General features: G+C 35.7%; 1 protein-coding gene across 1 annotated transcript in view; it reads left to right on the top strand.

The window, feature by feature from the left end:
• Positions 1-1,886: 1,886 nt before the first annotated feature.
• The window catches only part of MALRD1 (MAM and LDL receptor class A domain containing 1), an 803,589-nt gene continuing 785,902 nt past the window's right edge, over positions 1,887-19,573 (top strand). The window contains exons 1-2 of the mRNA XM_032425534.1: positions 1,887-1,923; positions 9,781-9,993. Coding sequence (XP_032281425.1) covers positions 1,887-1,923; positions 9,781-9,993 — 250 coding nt within the window. The remainder of the gene's footprint in view (positions 1,924-9,780; positions 9,994-19,573) is intronic.

Genomic DNA, 19,573 nt, shown 5'->3' on the forward strand with positions numbered 1-19,573 from the left:
TGCTTTATCAAGTTGATAATTCTCCTCTGTTCTTAGTTTTCTTAGAGTTTTTACTATAAATCGGTGTTGAATTTTGCCCAATGCTTTTTCTACATCAGTTGATATGATTATATGATTTTCATTCTTCAGACTGTTGATGTGATGGATTACATTTATTGATTTTGAATGTTGAACTAGTTTTACATACCTGGAATAATTCTCACCTGGACATGATATATAATTGTTTTTATACATTGATGGATTTTATTTGCTAATAGTTTGTTGAGGATTTTTACATCTAAGTTCATGAGAGATATTGGTTTGAAATGTCTTTTAATGTCTGTCTGGTTTTAGTATTAGGGTAATGCTGTCTTCATGAAATGAGTTAGGAGGTATTTCATCTGTTTCTATTTTCTGGAAGAGATTGTAGAGTAATGGAATTATTTCTTCCTTAAATGTTTCGTACAGTTCACCAATGTTATCATCTGGGCCTGGTGCTTTCTGATTGGAAGGTTATTAGTTGTCAATTGAATTTCCTTATTAAATATAGGCCTGAATTGAGCGAATTTTCATATCTGGGACCCATCGACTGAAAAAGTGTTCAGGTCCCTGGGAAGAATAGTTCTGCAACACCATGAAAAATACAGATTGTGATTATTTTCAAAGCTTTTTCCCAAAGCTCCCATGATCATTTACTTGAGTATACTTTATATTGGGTATATTAGGTCCTTCAAGAAGTAGACTCCAAGACAGGATTGTGATTTTGGAATCTGTGAGTTATTCCTAGAAATTCCTTCTAAAGTTTACCCCTTCAGACCTTGCATATTATTTTCAAACTATCGAAAAGCTGATAATAAATTACTTTCTGCTTAACCCATTGAAATACTTTCTATTGCTTGCTACTGAAACTTAATTGATAATATACTTGTTCACAAGGATGGTTGCCAAGTGCAGTTTTTTTAAAGATTTTGTTTATTTATTTGAGGGAGAAAGAGCGTGTGTACAAGCAGCAGGGGAGGGGCAGAGGGAGAGGGACAAGCAGACTCCCCACTGAGCAGGGAGCCAGATAACACAGGGCTTGATCCCAGGACCTGGAGGTCATGACCTGAGCTGAAGGCAGATGCTTAATCGACTGAGCCACCCAGGTGCCCTGCCAACTGCAGTTTCTAAAAGAAACTACATCAAGGATGGGGTAATTGACCTGATTGGGGTTTAAAGCAGTGAAAATCCTGTTAGCATTTGCCACAGTATTTTGTGGCAAAGAGTGGTAAAATTTCATCTGTGTCAATATGGACTGAGGGGCATATTGAAGGTGAAGCTTTCGCAGATCAGGTTGCTGCTGTGAAAACCATTGTGGTTGAGAATGAAGAATTCAAGAATTGTAGCATCGGCTGGGTAAAATTCTTGAAAAAAATGACAGGCTCAGGCTATTAAATCTTGGGGGAAGGCATGGTCAGAGGACCAGGAAACTTTATGGTTCCCTAAAATAACCTTTGTTGGTGTTGTTGTTGTTGTTATAGACTGAGTTTGTTTCTGCAATTTGATTTAAAATGTAGTTTGAATTCAAAGACTCCTTATGCCTCTTGTGGAAAAGTGAGGGCATTGTTTATGAGAGTGTGGGATCCTAAGAATTGGAATGGGGAATTGGGGAGCATTTGGATGACTGCAAATACCTCTAATCCCTGATATCCCTGCTTCCAGCTTCCCTTGATAAAAGAAGCAGCTCTTCCTCCTCTGATAAGCATGATTCTGTCTTCTCTGGAAATATGCAATCATCTCAATCGTGCATGCAAGTTTTCCACATGCCTCATTCTGACCATCCTCATTCTGAACTATAAGCAGATCTGTGAAGAGCAAACCAACACAAAAAGGACTTGCAATTAGCTGCTAAGTCATATCAGTAGAAAATGGGGGATGTGTGTAGAAATAAAGAACCTGGTTCAGGTAAGAAGAAATATAATTTTGAATTGGGTTGAAGATTTCTTTATTTTTGATCATTTAGAGTAGGTTCTTTGTAGTCGCTCAGTTCAACTGACTGAGACCTAGATTTATTCATTAAATGAATTTGAGATGCTAATAATGAAGAGGCAGAAATTTAAGACTTAGAAAAATAGGAATGTTGGAGTGGATTGTTTGGTAACCAATACCAAATGGTAACCAAAAGAATTTTTGGTGTAGTTTGTTTATTCTTCTCCTATTCTATATAAACTGAGATGGCCTAGAAGACCATGTGTAATAAAACATTTAGAAGTAGTTTGTTGAGGAGAATGTTGGCGTTCTTATGAAATGCTGTAATGGCTGACCTATTCAGACCTCACATGAAGTGGAGATGATGCTATCTCAAAGTGAAGCTGGCCAGTAACAAAATGTAATTGTTAGAGGCAAGTGTAGCATGATTACTATAATATTATCATAGTAGTCAGCAAAGCCAGGTGCTTTAGGGACCTTTGGTGGTGGCTAATGGAACTTGAGATCCATAGCAATAAAAGAGGTAGGCCACTAATGAAAATCCTACATGGCTTGATAGAAAAACAAAAAAAAAAAAACCTCTTCTGGGTTGGGTACCTATGCTGTTTGATGGTAATAGTTCACTGGAAAATGGGAAATACTCAGATGCTGGTTCTATGCTGATTAATTCCTGGATATCCAGAAAATCACCATGGTTCTATTGGTCAGAGGTGGGACATATGAAGGTTAGGTGATGAATGGAACTTAGGTCCAAGTCCACCTCTGAGTGGCTCACAGATTCTACAAAACCATTCTGTGGTTGCTTTTCTATTGGTGAATGGGTAATTGGAATACATATACTCAGTGTTTGGTAGTATCTTCACACTGATTCCTGATCCATTAAATGAGTTCCATTATGGGAGTGTGTCAGGACGCCCTCAAAACCATCCCCAGGTTCCATGATTTGCTAGAGGGACTCACAGGACTCAGCATATAGTTGTACTTATGGCAAAGATTTATTACAGTGAAGGGATACAGAGCAAGATCAATAATGGGAAAAGGTACATGTGGCAATGTCTAGGGGAAACCAGGGGCACACTTCCAGAGTCTTCTCCCCCAGTGGAGTCACACAGGACACACTTTATTACAGCAATGAGTTGTGACAATCAGGGGAGGTCCTAAGATACCCAGTGCCTTGGATTTTTTTATTGGTGGTTGGTCATGTAGATAGTTTCTGCCTGGCACATATTAAAATTCTAGACCCCAGAAGGAAAGCAGGTATTCAGCATAAACTAGATTTTTGTTTGCACAAACAGTTTAAGTATAATGACCTACTCTTAATCAGTTAGAATGGTGGGAACTGGTTGTCCCAGATGCCAGCCAAGGGCCAACATTGAAAGTCTGGCTTTTGAAGGATATTAGCCAGTCCTGCTCTTTCTTCATAAGTAAGAATAAACACCCCCCAACCTCTGGGGGAATTACAGAGATGGGTGCCACCATGGGCACTAATTCCTGTCCATTAACCTGACCTGCCTTTTTGTCCTTTGCAGAGGTGGATGAGTCTTGGAAAATAATGGATGATTATTGAAAGTATAACCAGCTCAGGATTCTGATAACAGTGCTCTTTCAGATGTAGTTTCTTTACTGAGCAAGTCCACAAAGCTCTGTGTAGTTCTGTATGTGGAAAAAATATTTGTTTTCTCTATTCCAATGAGCAGAGAACTCTAGAAATATTTTGTTTTCAATTAAGAGGGACAACAGTATGCCTTCGCTGTTGTGCTTCAGAACACGATCAACTCACTTGCCCCTGGTCATATATGTTCTGTAGATGCCTGAATTGTCTTGCCCTTGTATAGGACATCATGTTTATCCACTACAGACATGGTGGTAATCTGACATAATTTGGTAAGCACAGGTTAGCAGATTTTTTTTTAAAGATTTTATTTATTTATTTGACAGAGAGAGAGACAGCGAGAGAGGGAACACAAGCAGGGGGAGTGGGAGAGGGAGAAGCAGGCTTCCTGCCGAGCAGGGAGCCCAGTGTGAGGCTCGATCCCAGGACACTGGGATCATGACCTGAGCCGAAGACAGACACCTAACGACTGAGCCATCCAGGAGGCCCCAGGTTAGCAGATTTTTAAAAATGCTTTGGAGAAGTTCATATATGGCAGAGGTTGGGTAATAAACCTGATAGATATACAGAGTTCGAATGCATTCATGAAGTTACTTGGAATAAAGAAAGATAACTCTCAGAGTGAGAGAAAATTTGCCTTGTCTTGCATCTTATACCTCTAAGAAAGATACAGAAAACCTGGTTGGCTTGTTTGAGTTTCAGATGCAAGCTATGCGTAAAACAAAACAGAAACCTGTGTGGTACCTAATATGAGGCAGTGTTCTTGAGTCTGTTAAGACTTCAGCGCAAGGATCTGTGGACATTTAGTCAGCTTGATAAAAGTATGTCCTACTCTGTCAGAGAATCACATTATAGGTCCCAATCATTTTGGAGTAAAGCCAGCAAAATAAATATTCTTCCCTTGAGAAATAGCTATTGGGCACAGATTAAGACTGAATTCCTGACCATGAGACAATGACCCTGCAACCTGAGCTGCTTGAAATAAGTTGAATGTGATATAATTTGAGTGTGCCAAGCAACAGCATTCTGTCATCAGCGGAAGCAGTATATACAAGACCAAAATTGAGTAGGGCCTGCAGTCTCAGATAAATGCCACAAGCAGATGGCTCACACTCCCAGGGCATCTGTTCACAATGCTGTATCATATATATATATATATATATGGTGAATATATATATATATATATATATATATATATATATTTTTTTTTTTTTTTAATTTTCACCTTTTTTTTAAAAAAAATAAGTTTTTATTTCTGATTTTTCACTGAACGTCATTGCCAGCAGAGAAAGTCATCTGGGTAACACCGAGTCTTTGAAATATACTGAAATTAGTTTTATGAATATTTTATTTCCATGTATTCTTGTTGGGTGCCGAATTTAGAATATATCCATTACTTAGGGCCTGTCAAAAAGAAACTCCCTCAGTTTTTAACCATTTCAAAATTATCTTATCCCCTACCCTGAATAAACAAACATTCAGGTCACCACTAAATCTAAGTTTACTGTGGTTTTTTTATAGTTTTTGAAAACACTATTCCATTATCTTACATTTGCTCCATAGGCCACTTTCTTATTTGCTTATATTGTTGCTGTTGAAAAGTTAACTGCCAGTCTAAATAACATGCCTTTGTAGATACGTCTTGTCTCTCTAATTGATTTTAAGAACTTCACTTCTCTTTGGAATTCTTCAGTTTAATTACAAAGTATCTAGCTTAATATATTTTAAATTTATCCTGCGCCCTGATTCTTAGAGTTCATGACCTTTTTCATTTCTGAAAAATTTTCATTTCAAGTACCGTCTCCCACATTTTCTTTTATTTCCCCTATATGGTTCACTTAGTCATGTGTTGGACCCTATCATTTATCTTCCAGGTTCTTAAACTATGTTTTTTTTTTCATATTTGTGTACATCTCTTTGTTGCATTTTGTATATTTACTCATAAATATCTTCCAATTCATTGAATTCTATATGCACTTCTGTTTTTTGTCTTTTTTCCTATTTATACCATCTACATTGTTTTCATTTTGAATGGTTATGTTTTCCTGATCACTTTTACAAAATCATGCTTGGTCTCTTCTTCCTTGTGCTTATTTTAAAAATTTAATCTTTTATATATTTGATACATAGATTTTTTATATTCATTATCACATAATGCCAATGCATGAAATCCTTGGGTATCAATTGTGCCCTTGTTTTCATTTGATTATTTGTGCTAGCTCTGATTCATAGAGATGTGTTTGTCATTTGCCAGTTAATTTTTCATTGCAAGCCCTTATTTGGATGATCATAATCAATGGGAATCTTGACATGGCCTTATGAAGGTGCCAGGAATTTTTTTTTCCTAGCAAATTCTTCCTCTGGCTTTGTGCAAAGACGTCAGTTCTAGTTCCTTATCTTATGCAGATCTAAATTCTTTTATTACCTTTCTCAGTTCCACTTTCAAGACTGGGGCTCTGGGTTGTTTTTCTCTGCAGAATAACTTCAATCTCTCCTCACTGTTCTTGCATCTTCTTTTGCATTAATTCTGGAATTGTTCTTTTCTTTTTTTTTTTTAAGTAGGCTCCAAGCCCAGCATGTAGCCCAATGCAGGGCTTGAACTCATGACCATGAGATCAAGACAGTGAGATCAAGACCTGAGCTGATATCAAGATTTGGACACTTAACCCACTGAGCCACCCAGGTGGCCCTGGACTAGTTCTTAAAATATTATTCAGGATGGTTATTCAGTAATAAACTATTATGTTGGCTTTACTTCTTCCCATCTCCCATTCAATTCTTGGGATTTGCTTTACATTTTGCAGCCTTGGGACTCAGTTATATATATATTTAAAAGCATTTTATATTCCACTTCTTTCCACATCTAACATTTTTTTTTTTTAAAGATTTTATTTATTTATTTGAGACAGAGAGAATGAGAGAGAGAGCACATGAGAAGGGGGAGGGTCAGAGGGAGAAGCAGGCTCCCTGCCGAGCAGGGAGCCCGATGCGGGACTCGATCCAGGGACTCCAGGATCATGACCTGAGCCGAAGGCAGTCGCTTAACCAACTGAGCCACCCAGGCGCCCTCCACATCTAACATTTTTATACTTTGTAAGTTGGTTTATATATTTTTATAGAAAATATGACCCACTGTTTTTGCCAAACTAGAAGCAGTTTGTGTACATTTTTTGTAAATGTCTTATATCTCCTTTCTCATGTTGTACATTCTTTTATATCTGGACACTGTCTTATTCTTCACTGTATCTGTCCTATCTTCCTGACCCCATTCCCAGTGTCTAGCATAAATAGGTGTTCAGTCTTTAAAAAAGAAAGATAAAACAGTGTGTGTACTTGAAAATGAATTTGCTATCACTTTTGAATATTTTGCTGTTTGGAAGTCTCAGAGATTTTTAAATGCCTCATAAAAATTATTGGCAATATAATTCAATTAAAATTATGTGATCATTTTTTTTTCTATCTTGGGTCATATCCAAGCTCCATCATTTAATACTCATGGGATCTTGGGGAACTGATTAATGATTTTTAAAGCATAAGTAGAGAATAGCACAAGAGGGTGTTTTGGACATAATGAGACAATATGTATGAAGCACCTAGCACAGTGTTAGAACATTGGGATCTACAAGGCATTTTTCCCTTCCTCAGAAAACCCGGTAAAGAGAACACTAGTTGCTATCAGTATCTATTTATTCCTTGTCCCTTTTGGTGCACATAGAGAAAAAGTGATAAAGAAATTATCAATTGAAAATAATGTTATTTTTTGGCAACAAAATATAAATTTGCCTTATTAAATATAATGCTACTGGATTATACTGATTTACTTTGGGTGATTCCAGTTCATTTCTTGTCTAAATGATGAATACCACTTGAAACAGTATACGGTAATGTTATCTTTAGTAGGCAGTAACAGTTAATAAAGGAGTTTCCCAGCCAAAACGAGGCAATAAACAGCTATGACAGCAAGAAAATATGTGATTTTTTTTCTAAATGGAAAATAGTGAACATATAGAGTATTATGGGACCTGAGTTCAGAATCAGGATATAAAAGGAATGTTTCAGGGTTTGCATGTCTCTTTACACTGTTGCTTTCCTTCCCTCTTCCCCTCTTTCTTCTTTCTCTTCCTCCTTCTTTATTCCTCTATTTTTCACTCTCTCCCTTCTACCCACCTGACTGAAGGATGGAAAACAAGTGTGGGTAGCAACAACATCTGGTTTGGGGTGTGGCTGAGATGAGAATTGATAGTCTTTAACTGAAATATAGAATGCAGAAGACTGGATGATTGTTAGGTAGAGAGGGTGAGAATAGTCCAAGAACACTGTATAATTTCCTGGCATGGGATGGAAGAAGGTGCACTTCATTGAAATATGAGCTGGTTGGGTGGGTGGGGGAAGGGAAGGATGGTTTAGTTTTGGAGATTTAGAGTGTCCGTCTATGTGGGGTGTGTGTGTGTGTGTGTGTGTGTGTGTGTGTGTGTATGTGTGTGCTCAGAAAGAAGACTGACAATATAGATTTGAGGAACATATCCTATCAGGACTTCAGATACAGATTTGGAACAATATGTAGATAATACTCAGAATCACAAGAGTGAAGAAAAAGCCTAGGAAAAAAAGTATAATCTGGGCAGAGAGAAGGATTAACATGGAACTATGAGGATAATCAACATTTAAGGGACACATAAAGGAGAGAAGTAGGTTAGGTATGATTAATATTCATTCATAAAACAGAGGTAAGGAGAAGAAATATTTTTGAAATTGGAGTAAAGCATAGAGCAATGAAATGCCAGATTATATGGAGAGCTCAATGAAAGGGCAAAATTATGGATTTTCCTCCCAGGATCCTGAATGCCCATACTTTAGAGATATATATATATATATATATAGTGGGTCCTTTTTCTAGAATTATGGAGAAAATCTTACTTTCCTAACATTTTTATTAAATGTTTAGATGCATCCCTGTCCCTGATCTATGGTCCTGATTTTCACTCTACATTCCCCAATTAATTCTTATAGTCTCATGGGGTGTCTTGTTTCTTGCCATTATATTGCAGAAATGAAAAGAAAGTAGTTGAAAAAGAACTTTGATATGCCTTTAAGAAATAAAATATAAAAGAATATTTTGTGTTCAACTTCATATAATTTCTATGATTATGCAGCTTCATAGAATTTTATTATGAATACATCAGTGTGTCCTGAACTTCAGTATACTGTTCATTCTCAATATGCATTCTGAAATCATATTTCAGTTGTAGAAGCAAATTAATATGAATTGACAAGAGGATCAGTGTGCTGTAGAAGAAAGAACACTGCCCTCGGCAGTAGTAGGAAATTTGAATTCTAGTTTCTAATACCAAATTACTGTATTTTCTCATAAATACTCTTAACTTCTTTGGGCCCAAGTTATGTGATTTGTAAGACAATGACCTCCAATGTCCCTTCAACTTCTAAAATCCTATGGTTCTTGGGCGCCTGGGTGGCTTGGTCAGTTAAGCGTCTGCCTTCGGCTCAGATCATGATCTCAGGGTCCTGGGATTGAGCTCTGTGTCAGGCTCCCTGCTCAGCAGGGAGTCTGCTTATCCCTCTCCCTCTGCCCCTCCCCCCTCACCCCCGCTCGTGCTCTCTCTCTCTGAAATAAATAAATAAAGTCTTTAAAAATCCTATGGTACTCAATTTATCCAAACAAGCAATATGAGGTTCCTATTTAATAACTAAGGATACACATTTTGAACTCACAGAGAAATTCTAATAATTGGGTCTGAAATATTTGAATAAGTTTTAGCGACCGCAATAATGTTCTAAATTACATGAATGTGATTAAGTAAGCACAGGAATTAATACAGAACATTGCTGTTACTTAAAACTTTACTGTGGTCCTCCCCTGGTCCCCCACCCCATTTATGTGCCTGCCCTTTGTTTCTTAAAATTTTCTTTCAGGAGATAGCATGATCATAAAGGCTTACATTGTTTAAATATGGTATACACAGGGCAATAAATATCCATGTTTAGCTAGATACAGAAAAGGTGCAATTGCTCAAGTTAAATATTTTCTAAAGACACTCCTCTGAAAGAGTAAATGAACTGCTCTGGGAGTCATTTGTTAGGGTTGCAAATAGTTACCAAGGGTATCCAGTCATAAGAGGCAAATCTGGAAAAGAAAGGGTAGAGAAAAGAGAAAGGATGTTTCTAATTATGGATTCACCTATTACAACTGCCTGATCTCCCAGCGACCTATCAAGTGGTGCTCTTCTGCTTGGCCGAAATGTTAGCATTCCCAAGGAATGAAGCTTTTTGTTTCCTTTGGATTTCTTGTATTTTCATCTCTGCATGGGTTCAGCAAGGAACAAAAGCCTTTCAGTGTGGCAATGGGTTGTCCTTACCTCCTGACAACGTGTGTGACTTCACAGATCAGTGTGGGGACAAGAGCAATGAACAGCAATGTAAGTGCTATTCTCCTTTGTCCAATTTCAGTTCCCTGGACACCTTCAAGTCAGGGGCTGACGGGTAGCCCAGGGAGATTTGGCTAGATACCTGGCCCTCGTGGATTTCATTTATACGCCTTTAATGTAAATCGGAAACTAAAATATACTTTTCAATAGAGATGGGTTCATAGACCAAAATTCCTCTAATTAAACAATATCAAATTGCTAAGATTCTAACTGGAGGGAACGTATTCTAAACTAGTTTTTACTGATTATAAAGAAGGAAGTGATATGCAATCTTGTAGCTTTTAATGTATCAGGGAAGCAAAATTCCAAAGAAGCTCATGACTGAAGCTTTAAAATGCTGTGATGGAAATGATGAGCTTAAATTTGGAATCAATATGGAAATGTTTGAGATGACTTTTAGGTTGCATGAATGGATTTGATTTTTGCTTATAGGACACTACCTTCCCCGTGAGTTGGTACCGACTGCCCACAGAGTACAACAGGGGCTCGTAGCCTTTGATTCTGGGGTGCAGGAAACAGCACCAGCTTAGGGGAGTGCAGGACCTAGATTTGGATCCTGCATAAACCATGTACTAATTGTGTGATCTTGAACGTCCATCTCATTAAAGAGGTTGTAAAGTGAGATAAATTGACTCTCAGCGCGGGAAAATGCTCCATTGCTTACTGGTGTTATATGAAAAAGGAAACTGTTCACCAAGGCAAGACATGGGTAAAGACATGTATGTTTCTGTAGTTTCTCTTGCAATCTGACGTCCTGAAGGAATATTGCATTTCCCTAGTGGAATGAGGGCAATCACCTTTCACAAACATTTTCATACAATTAAGTGGGTTCATTGTTGGTTCATAGTAACTACTGGTTCAATTATCTGGAGGCACTAATTCTAGTATTTTAGAGCACCTTACTCAAACATATTTTCTAGTTTTTATTCAGATGCTATGTTAAGTCATGTTTATAGAATTTTTCATTTTCTTCTGCTAAAATAAGTTTCTATATATTCAGTTTTGCTATTGTTGGACTTCTACTTACATATTCAGTTGTTGTTACAGTAGAACAAGAACAGTGAATACTGAAAAATCTCTTCTCTGCAGAAGAAAACAAGCTATTGATTTGTTTCCCATAGTTTGGGATAGTGATCATGCCATTAGTAACTGTTAAATACAAAATGCAGCTGAAGACAGGGATTCATTTATATTTGTCCAATTTGCCCAGAGAGGCTGAATGTGGGTGTGCTGCCCTTTCTCTGACCTGTCTGGGAAAACCCTCGCTGTTCTTTGGTGAGCAGCAAAGAGGAACCACTTGGCTGGTTTGACAAGAAGTGCAAAGTCCCTTCCCTTATTAATCTCTGTGGAGCTTCCTTTAGCACGCTTGCTGTGATAACATGCATGGTCCTGCCTCAGGGAAAAGGTTAATGTGAAAGAAGGAGAAAGCTGCCGAGTGCAAAAGGTCTCGGCTGCATGAAAAATTCTAATAACTCGCGGCCGTGGAGGGAAACGAAGGAACAGATCTGCGAATAAACAGATTTCATTTTAAATGTTACATTAGGAGATCACCTTTTGGCTTTTTCACTTTTCATTTTCATTTCGGAGAACTTTCCACTTTCGTATTTTATTTAAAATGTGGACCATAACCTGTTGGTAAAATCGAGAATCACTTAGAAGTGTGAGTTTCTTTTGTACACCACAGGAGGGGGGAAATGTTGTGGAAGAATAATGATGGCTAAGCAATTTTTCTCATAAAAATTTGTGACGCTGAAACTTATGGGTGAGACTTTTTTTTTTAAAAAGTTAACTTTATAATGATGTTAAAATAGTCCCTTTTTGAAAAAAAAAATCAACCTGTGTCTCTTTTAAGCATCCAGATGGTGTGACCTTTAAAGAAATAGATTATTATGTTGACTTTTCGTAATGAAATTGGCCTAGTTGAAGTTGAATTTCAGATGCAACTGATTCTATTAATGCGTTTTTGAGAATTTTCTTATTTTACATGATGGACCTCCTTTTCAGAATACTTGAACTTTTTGTTTTAACTCAGAATTTTTTTAAAGATGGGAGGTTTAGAAAGACAATCTTCACAATGAAATAAATTCTATTTATACACGATATTGAGCACTTAATATATAGTGATTAAGAAAAATAATTTTTAGGTATCACAACTGTTTGGTTCTAGTGTTGACAAGAATCCCTCTTCATTATAATTTATTGATATCCTGAGCCAGGGAAATAAATGTTGTAGTCCTGGGTATCTTTTTTAAAAAATCATGTTCCAAGCATTGCGTCGTCTGCTTCCATGCTGATCCGCATTGCCCATTCTCCCTCATTCTCTTTGATTTGTATTTGTTTATTTTAATACTGGAGCCATTATAGCAAGTACAGAGAAAGTCTAGCTTCTCTCCTAGCAATTTCTCAAAATTATTTGATATGCAAAGGCTTTATTTTTACTTAAGAATAAAGACAGTAATCTTGCTTATATTGCTACCATTCAGATCCAAGTCAACTGGAAGATTATAAACTACTGTTGATACAGTGTTGAGATATATATCCCATGAAATGGATCCCCACTGTTGAAGTGTTGCCGGAAAATAAATATTCTTAGATAATTACTTTTGCATACCTGAAGTCAGTATTACAATTAACTGTTACATACATTCACTTTTAGAGCTAACTCCTGACTCTAAAGAAAAAAAATATATTCTGTTAATCTGACACTTTTCTCTCCTACCTACCCATCACACTTAGGAACTTTCTGTTTGGTCTAGTATTTTTATAAGGAGATAGGAATCTATTTTATACTTTGATTTGATGGAATACATAAAATTTTGTGGTTTTACCTTATTTCTTTTGCAAACTTTCTGGATTTAGGAAGAAGAATTTTTTTCCAAAAAAGGTATTTACCTTTTTAGGTATTTACTTTGTATAAATCTAAATTTATATGTGAAAAACATAAAAATTACCTTAGAGGTGCATTCTCAAAATCTGAGAGGTGACAGTGTTTAATCAGGTGATGTTTAAGTACAAATGTTATTACTTCAATAGGATGACATGTCAACTACTTTAAAAAAGTAATTGATTCACTGAAGTACTTGAAGTTAAAGAATTAATAGACTGAAATGTGAGATTTCATGCACAATACTTACCTTACTACTACATTGTATGCAAAGTGTTTGATGTATATTTTCATGAAACAACTAAAAATCCTAAGCAACATGTCTCAGTTTGGGCTACCATAACAAATACCATGAAATGGGTGGCCTTTAATTCTCATAGTCCTGGAAGCTGAAAAGTCTAGGATCAAAGTACTTGCAGATTTGGTGTCTGATGAGGGCCCTTCTCCTGGTTTGCAGGTAGCTGTTTTTTGGTTTTGGTTTTTGTTTTAAGATTTATTTATTTATTTGAGAGAGAGAGAGAGAGAGCACGTATGTGTACATAAGGGGAGTTGAGGGGCAGAGGGAGAGGGAGAGAGAGTCTCAAGCAGACTCCACGCTGAGCACAGAGCTGACCTAGGGCTCAATCTCATGACCCCAAGATCACGACCTGAGCAGAAACAAAGAGTCAGATGCTCAACCACCTAGGTGCCCCTGCAGATAGCTGTTTTTTCAATGTGTCCTCACATGGTGGGGAGAGAGCTTTGGCTTCTCTTCCTCCTCTATAAAGACGTTAATCCCATTATGAAGGTGTCCTACTCGTGACCCAGTCACTTCTCAAAGGCCCCACCTCCAAATATCTTAACACTGGGGATTAAAGATTCAACATACGAATTTTGAAGGGACACAGATATTGAGTCCATAGCACAATAAAATTTAAGAAATCTAGTAATAAATATATAGAGCCTAGCTGAAGAAAATGATAAAAAATTACTGATGTATGGAAGAAAGACTCATGACAAGACTATTTCCTAATGGTGTGCTTCGGTAGTGTAAATATATACATTTTCACATTCATGAAATCAATCTAGTTAAATTCTAATATAGAGTCTAACCAGGATAAATTTTGGAATTTATCTGGAAATCTGATTAAAGTGATTTTCAAGTTCATTCAGAAAAATGAGTGAGAACAGCTAGAAGAGGGGAGAAGAAAATGATTAATAATGGGAAATAACTTTTATTAGTAGATTTATAACAGGTATCATGTAAACTACTCCAACATTGTGAAAGTTCAAAATTAGAAAAGAATCTCTTCACTAGAAATAGTAAGTTTCTATATATAAAACATATTAAGAAATATAACACAGTATCTATAATATATTAAAAAATAATGGTGGCATTCCAAGTCAGTTTATAGTACCTCCTATAAGCCAAGCACTGTTGAGAAATTTCCACAGAGTATTTCATTTAATCTTCACCAAACATCAAAATAATAAGAACTATTATTATTCCCAGTTTCCAGCTTGGTAAAGAGAGGCTCAGATTAAGTAAACTAAAATGCCAAAGGACACAGAGTTATTTAGTGGAGGAACTGGAATTCACAACCAGTTCTTTCTGATTCTGGAACCCTTAATTCTTTTTTTTTTTTTTTTTAAAGATTTTATTTATTTATTTGAGAGGGAGAGAGGGAGAGTGGGAGAGAGAGAGAGAGAATGCATGAGCGGGAAGTGGGGGAGAAGCAGACTCCCCACTGAGCAAGGAGCCCAACACCCGGGCTTAATCCCGGGAACTGGAGATCATGACCTAAGCCGAAGGCAGCCACTTATCCAACTGAGCCACCCAGGCGCACCCTGGAATGCTTAATTCTAACCACCATACAACACTAACTGTGTTTTTATTTGCAACAAATGAAGATGAGGCAATTTTATGGGATAAATTTCTTATTTACTCCACACATCAAAATTTCCAGAAGGTAAAGTGTTAAATGTAGAAAATAAAGCCCTAGTCTTTATTATTTTTGACAATAAGTTTTGAAGTCAGGAAAAGTTTTTCTTTGCTTTGAGGTGTAATAAATCCTCAAAATATATTTGTTGAATGTTGGTATTGAATAAATATTTGGATGAGGAAGGGCCTTTTTATGCATTACATGAAAGGAAGAAAGTACAAAAATCAATAAATTAGAATATGTAAAATAACAGTTTCAATGAATCAAAAACATTGTAAATAAAATGAAAGAGGAACAATGCTTTCAACATATTTGACAAATAGTTCTCTTCCAGGTAAATATATCAAATAAAGGATGCATTCTCTCATAGAAATATGGGTAAAAGTCCTGAAAAGGCAACTCACAAAACCTACAGAAAAGGAAAAAACCACAGATGATGAAGTGTTCAACTTCACTGTCAATCATATGTCACAGTCGAAAACCAAAAGCTCTCAATATTTTAAAAATTAAATACACATAAATTACAAAAAAGAATGCCCGTGGTTGTGAAGGGCATGGGAAAATGAGCATTTTTATATACTGTAGGCAGGGGTGTTAATAAACTCTTACATTTTTGATAGTATCTTTGAAATAAGAATAAAGATTTAAAAAGTGTTCATGACCTTTAACTAGTAATTTCACTTTTAGGAGTTTATTTTAGGAAAACATTTAGAAAGAGTTCATGTCAAAAGTCTCATCACAGCATTACTTAAGGTGGTGGAAATTGGAAATAATGTAATTTTATAATATTAGGTTAATGCTTAAATTATGGTACATCTATACTATGGACATCTGTGTAGCCATCTGTCATGATTTTTGGTGCTATTTAAAAGTGGGGAAAAACTCACAATATATTGTCAAAGGAAAAATTATGATCACTGATCAATACGTAAAATACTTAAAATACAAAAAATAGAGTATGGCATTGCATATAAAATACTAGATAGAATAATGTCTAGGTGTTAGACTTACAAGTGACTTTTCTTTTTTGTATATATTTATATTTCAACTATTCCCAAATAGCATCTGTTGTTTTTAAAATCAGAATAAAGTGGCATTTAAAAATTAATAAATAGTTTTCTATTAGCTGCTCTATTGTGCTTATTGTAGAAATGAAAGCAAAGTCATATTAGACATGTAGGCCACATGATGCCAAACAGAATTCCTGTTCTCTCATTTGCTTTTTAATTTTTTCTCAAAACTCAACTGTGACATATGATTGACAGTGAAGTTGAACACTTCATCATCTGTGACTGTTTCCCTTTCTTTAAGTTTTGTGAGTTGCCTTTTCAGCACTTTTACCCATATTTCTAAGAGAATGCATCTTTTATTTGATATATTTACCTGGAAGAGAACAATTTGTCAAATACATTGAAAGTATTGTTCCTCTTTTGTTTTATTTACAATGCTTTTGTTACACTGAAACTGTTATTTTATATATTCTAATTTACTGATTTTTGTATTTTCTTCTGCCTGGATATCACAGGCATAACTGCAGAGTTCACCAGAATATACAGTCACAGCTCTGCTGTGGGCTCCACTGGGGGTTGCAAACAATGAGATTATGAAGAATTATCTGCCCATTGGGTGATGGACATTAAGGAGGGCACGTGATGTGATGAGCCCTGGGTGTTGTACGCAACTGATGATTTTCTACATCTGAAACTAATGATGTACTATATGTTGGCCAATTGAATGTAAATTAAAATAAATAAATAAATAAATAAGAAAAGAAAAGGAGTGGAAGATACAGCCTTCCAGTTATGGAATGATAGATCATGGGAATAAAAGGGACAGCATAGGGAATATAATCAATGATATTATAACAGCGTTGTATGGTGACAGATGGTAGATACACTTGTGAGCAAAGCATAATGTATATCATTATGTTGTACACCTGAAACTAATGTAACATTGTATGTCAACTATACTCAAATAAAAAAAAAAAGTTTAAAAAAAAGAATTATCTTAATTCTGAAAGTTGGAATTTGGGTCTGAATTTCTAGGTAAGCCCAGAGAAATCCCCATTTTGGGGTGGTTGGATAAAATATTCTGATGTGGTTTCAGAAGGGAACAGGTTCTCATTCTAGAATTCTAGTCCTTAAAATGACCAGAAAGGGTTTTAGGTCCTAGATCCATAACTCCTGTATGAAAACACCTAAAATCTTCAAAGTCTTCAGTCTTTGCCTATTTGGGTGCTATCCTACCAGAGCTGCCAACAGTTTCATCAATATTTTGAAGGAGGTCATGGAAAAGCAAAATATTAACTTTATGAGGACAGGGAATTTACCTTATTCATCCCATTTCCTAGAAGACTGATGGCACATAGAGTCAATAAATGTTAGATAGATTGATTAATTACTGGTTTACTAACTGGCTGGATTTGCCAGCTACACTATTTTCTTTCATCGTGAGATTCGATACAACTAGTCAGTCTTGCAATGTAGTCTGCTCTTGTTGTGCTGCTCAAGTGTGCAAGTTGACATCATCCAAGAAGACATTCAGTTTATGAGGTCCCTTAAAAAATTTCAGACACCTGTTGACATCAAATGGCAAACTGTTTCTTCCACAAGCAAAATATCTTCTGAAGCCAAAATATATACAGAGCCAGAACTCCTGCAATTCTTGTCATTCCACGTACCTTTTCTGTTTGTCAATAAACATTATTTCTACGTGTGCAGGTTGACCCTAAAGGCTTGGTTAGGAATCCTGAGAGAAGGCTTGCATTCTGGTGTCAAAGTTACCAAATTTATGAAGGCAAGAACCTTGAATCACAGCTTTTAAATAAGTTTCCATAAAAAAAACGGGAATAATATAATATAATGTTCTTTACTACCCAGAAATAATTGTGACTTTCCAGTGAATAAGTATTGAAATGCTTGATTGGATTTGGAAGAAAAATTTTACATATTTTGAAAGAAATTGAAAACCTATTTAGGGAAGAAAAAAAAATATGACAGGAGTTTATTTGTTCCTGAATTAGTTTCTGTGATGCAAAGTTTCTTCATGCAAGATAATATAACTTTCTATTAGAGTCCCTGTATTCACCATTATAGAAACTACTGAAAAGCCTTAAGATATTTTGGCTAAGCTGTTACTCTGGAATGGAAAATTATATGTAAACAGCTATGCAGCATTTATAATACTCGAGTGAATACTGCTGCAGACTGGAGTTAATGCCATGCCTTGTCAATATTTCTCCAGAAATCACCAGACACAAACACTCCTTTGAACTTCTTTGAAGGTTACTAATCGTGAAACAATGTTAAAGTTAAAACATGGTTTGGAAATCCTTTTATCATTGACTTAGATACCATCAATGACTCAATTGGCAGTCTCAATACCAAAGACAGTCTCAATGACTTGAGAATAAAGGCGACTATATGACAGGAATCCATCCAAATTAATATTGGATAATTCTGGTGTGAGCCATAAGAGTGCTAATTCCATTTGCTATCACATAACTTTGTGAGTTAAGGTTTTTCCTGTTTCTGTCTGAATGAAAATATTAAAATTAATTCAGTGTGAAAGATAAATATTTCCTTGTAAAGATTAATTAATATTTTTAACTTGCCAGGCCAAATAATAGCAATCTTTCATTGAAATTTACTTTTGAGTGTAATTAAATTTACTTTTATTTAATTGGAATATTTTAGATTCATCTCATCCTTTGTAGGAACTGACCATTAATTTTTACATTAAATTAGAGTGAAGAGAGAATTTTTTGCGAATATGTTTTTATGTGTTATCTAATGAAAGAAGTAGTTCTCTAAATGGTAAAATGAATGGTATGTAAAATATTGTGGCTATGTAATACATAGTTTTCCTCAAAAAGGGAAGAAGCTAAAAACACTTAAACTTGGACTAGAAGGAAATTACCTCAGCACAATAAAGGCTATATATGAAAAACCTACAGCTAACATCATACTCAATGGTGAAAAACTGAAAGATTTTCCTGTAAGAGCTGGAACAAGACAAAGATGCCATTTTTCATAACTTCTATCAACATAGTACTGGAAGTCCCAGCCAGAGCATTTCAGCAAGAAAATATTAAAATTGGAAATGAACAAGTGAAATCATCTGTTCACAGAAAATGTGATCTTAATGTAGACAACTCTAAAGATTCTTCCAAAACTAACCTGTTAGAACAAATAAAAAAATTTAGCAAGGTTGCAGGATATAAAATCAACACCCAAAAATCAGTTGTCTTTCTGTACACTAGCAATGAACAATCTGGAAAGGAAATTAAAAGAACAATTCCATTTACAGTAGCATCAAACAAAATAAAATACTTAGGAATCACCTCAATAGATACAGAAAAAGCACATGTCAAAATTCAACATCCATTCATGATAAAAACTCTTAACAAAATGGTTATAGAGGGAGTGTACATCAACATAATAAAGGTCATATATGACACCCCCCAGCTAACATCATACTTAATGGGGAAAAACTGAAAACTTTCCTTTTAAAATCAGGAAAGCTTTTCCACTAAGGCAAGTATTCCCACTCTTGCCACTTTTATTCAAAATAGTGCTGGAAGTACTGGCCACAGCAATGAGGCAAGGAAAAGAAATAATGGCATCTAAATTGGAAAGGAAGAACTAAGATTGTCACTACTTGCAGATGACATGATGCTGTATATAGAAAATCCTAAAGATTCCACAAAAAACTATTAGAACTACTAAGTGAATTATGTAAATTTGTAGAATACAAAATTAATATA

This window comes from Phoca vitulina, unplaced genomic scaffold (assembly GCF_004348235.1).
Source record: "Phoca vitulina isolate PV1807 unplaced genomic scaffold, GSC_HSeal_1.0 scaffold33, whole genome shotgun sequence".
Taxonomy (NCBI): Eukaryota; Metazoa; Chordata; class Mammalia; order Carnivora; family Phocidae; genus Phoca; species Phoca vitulina.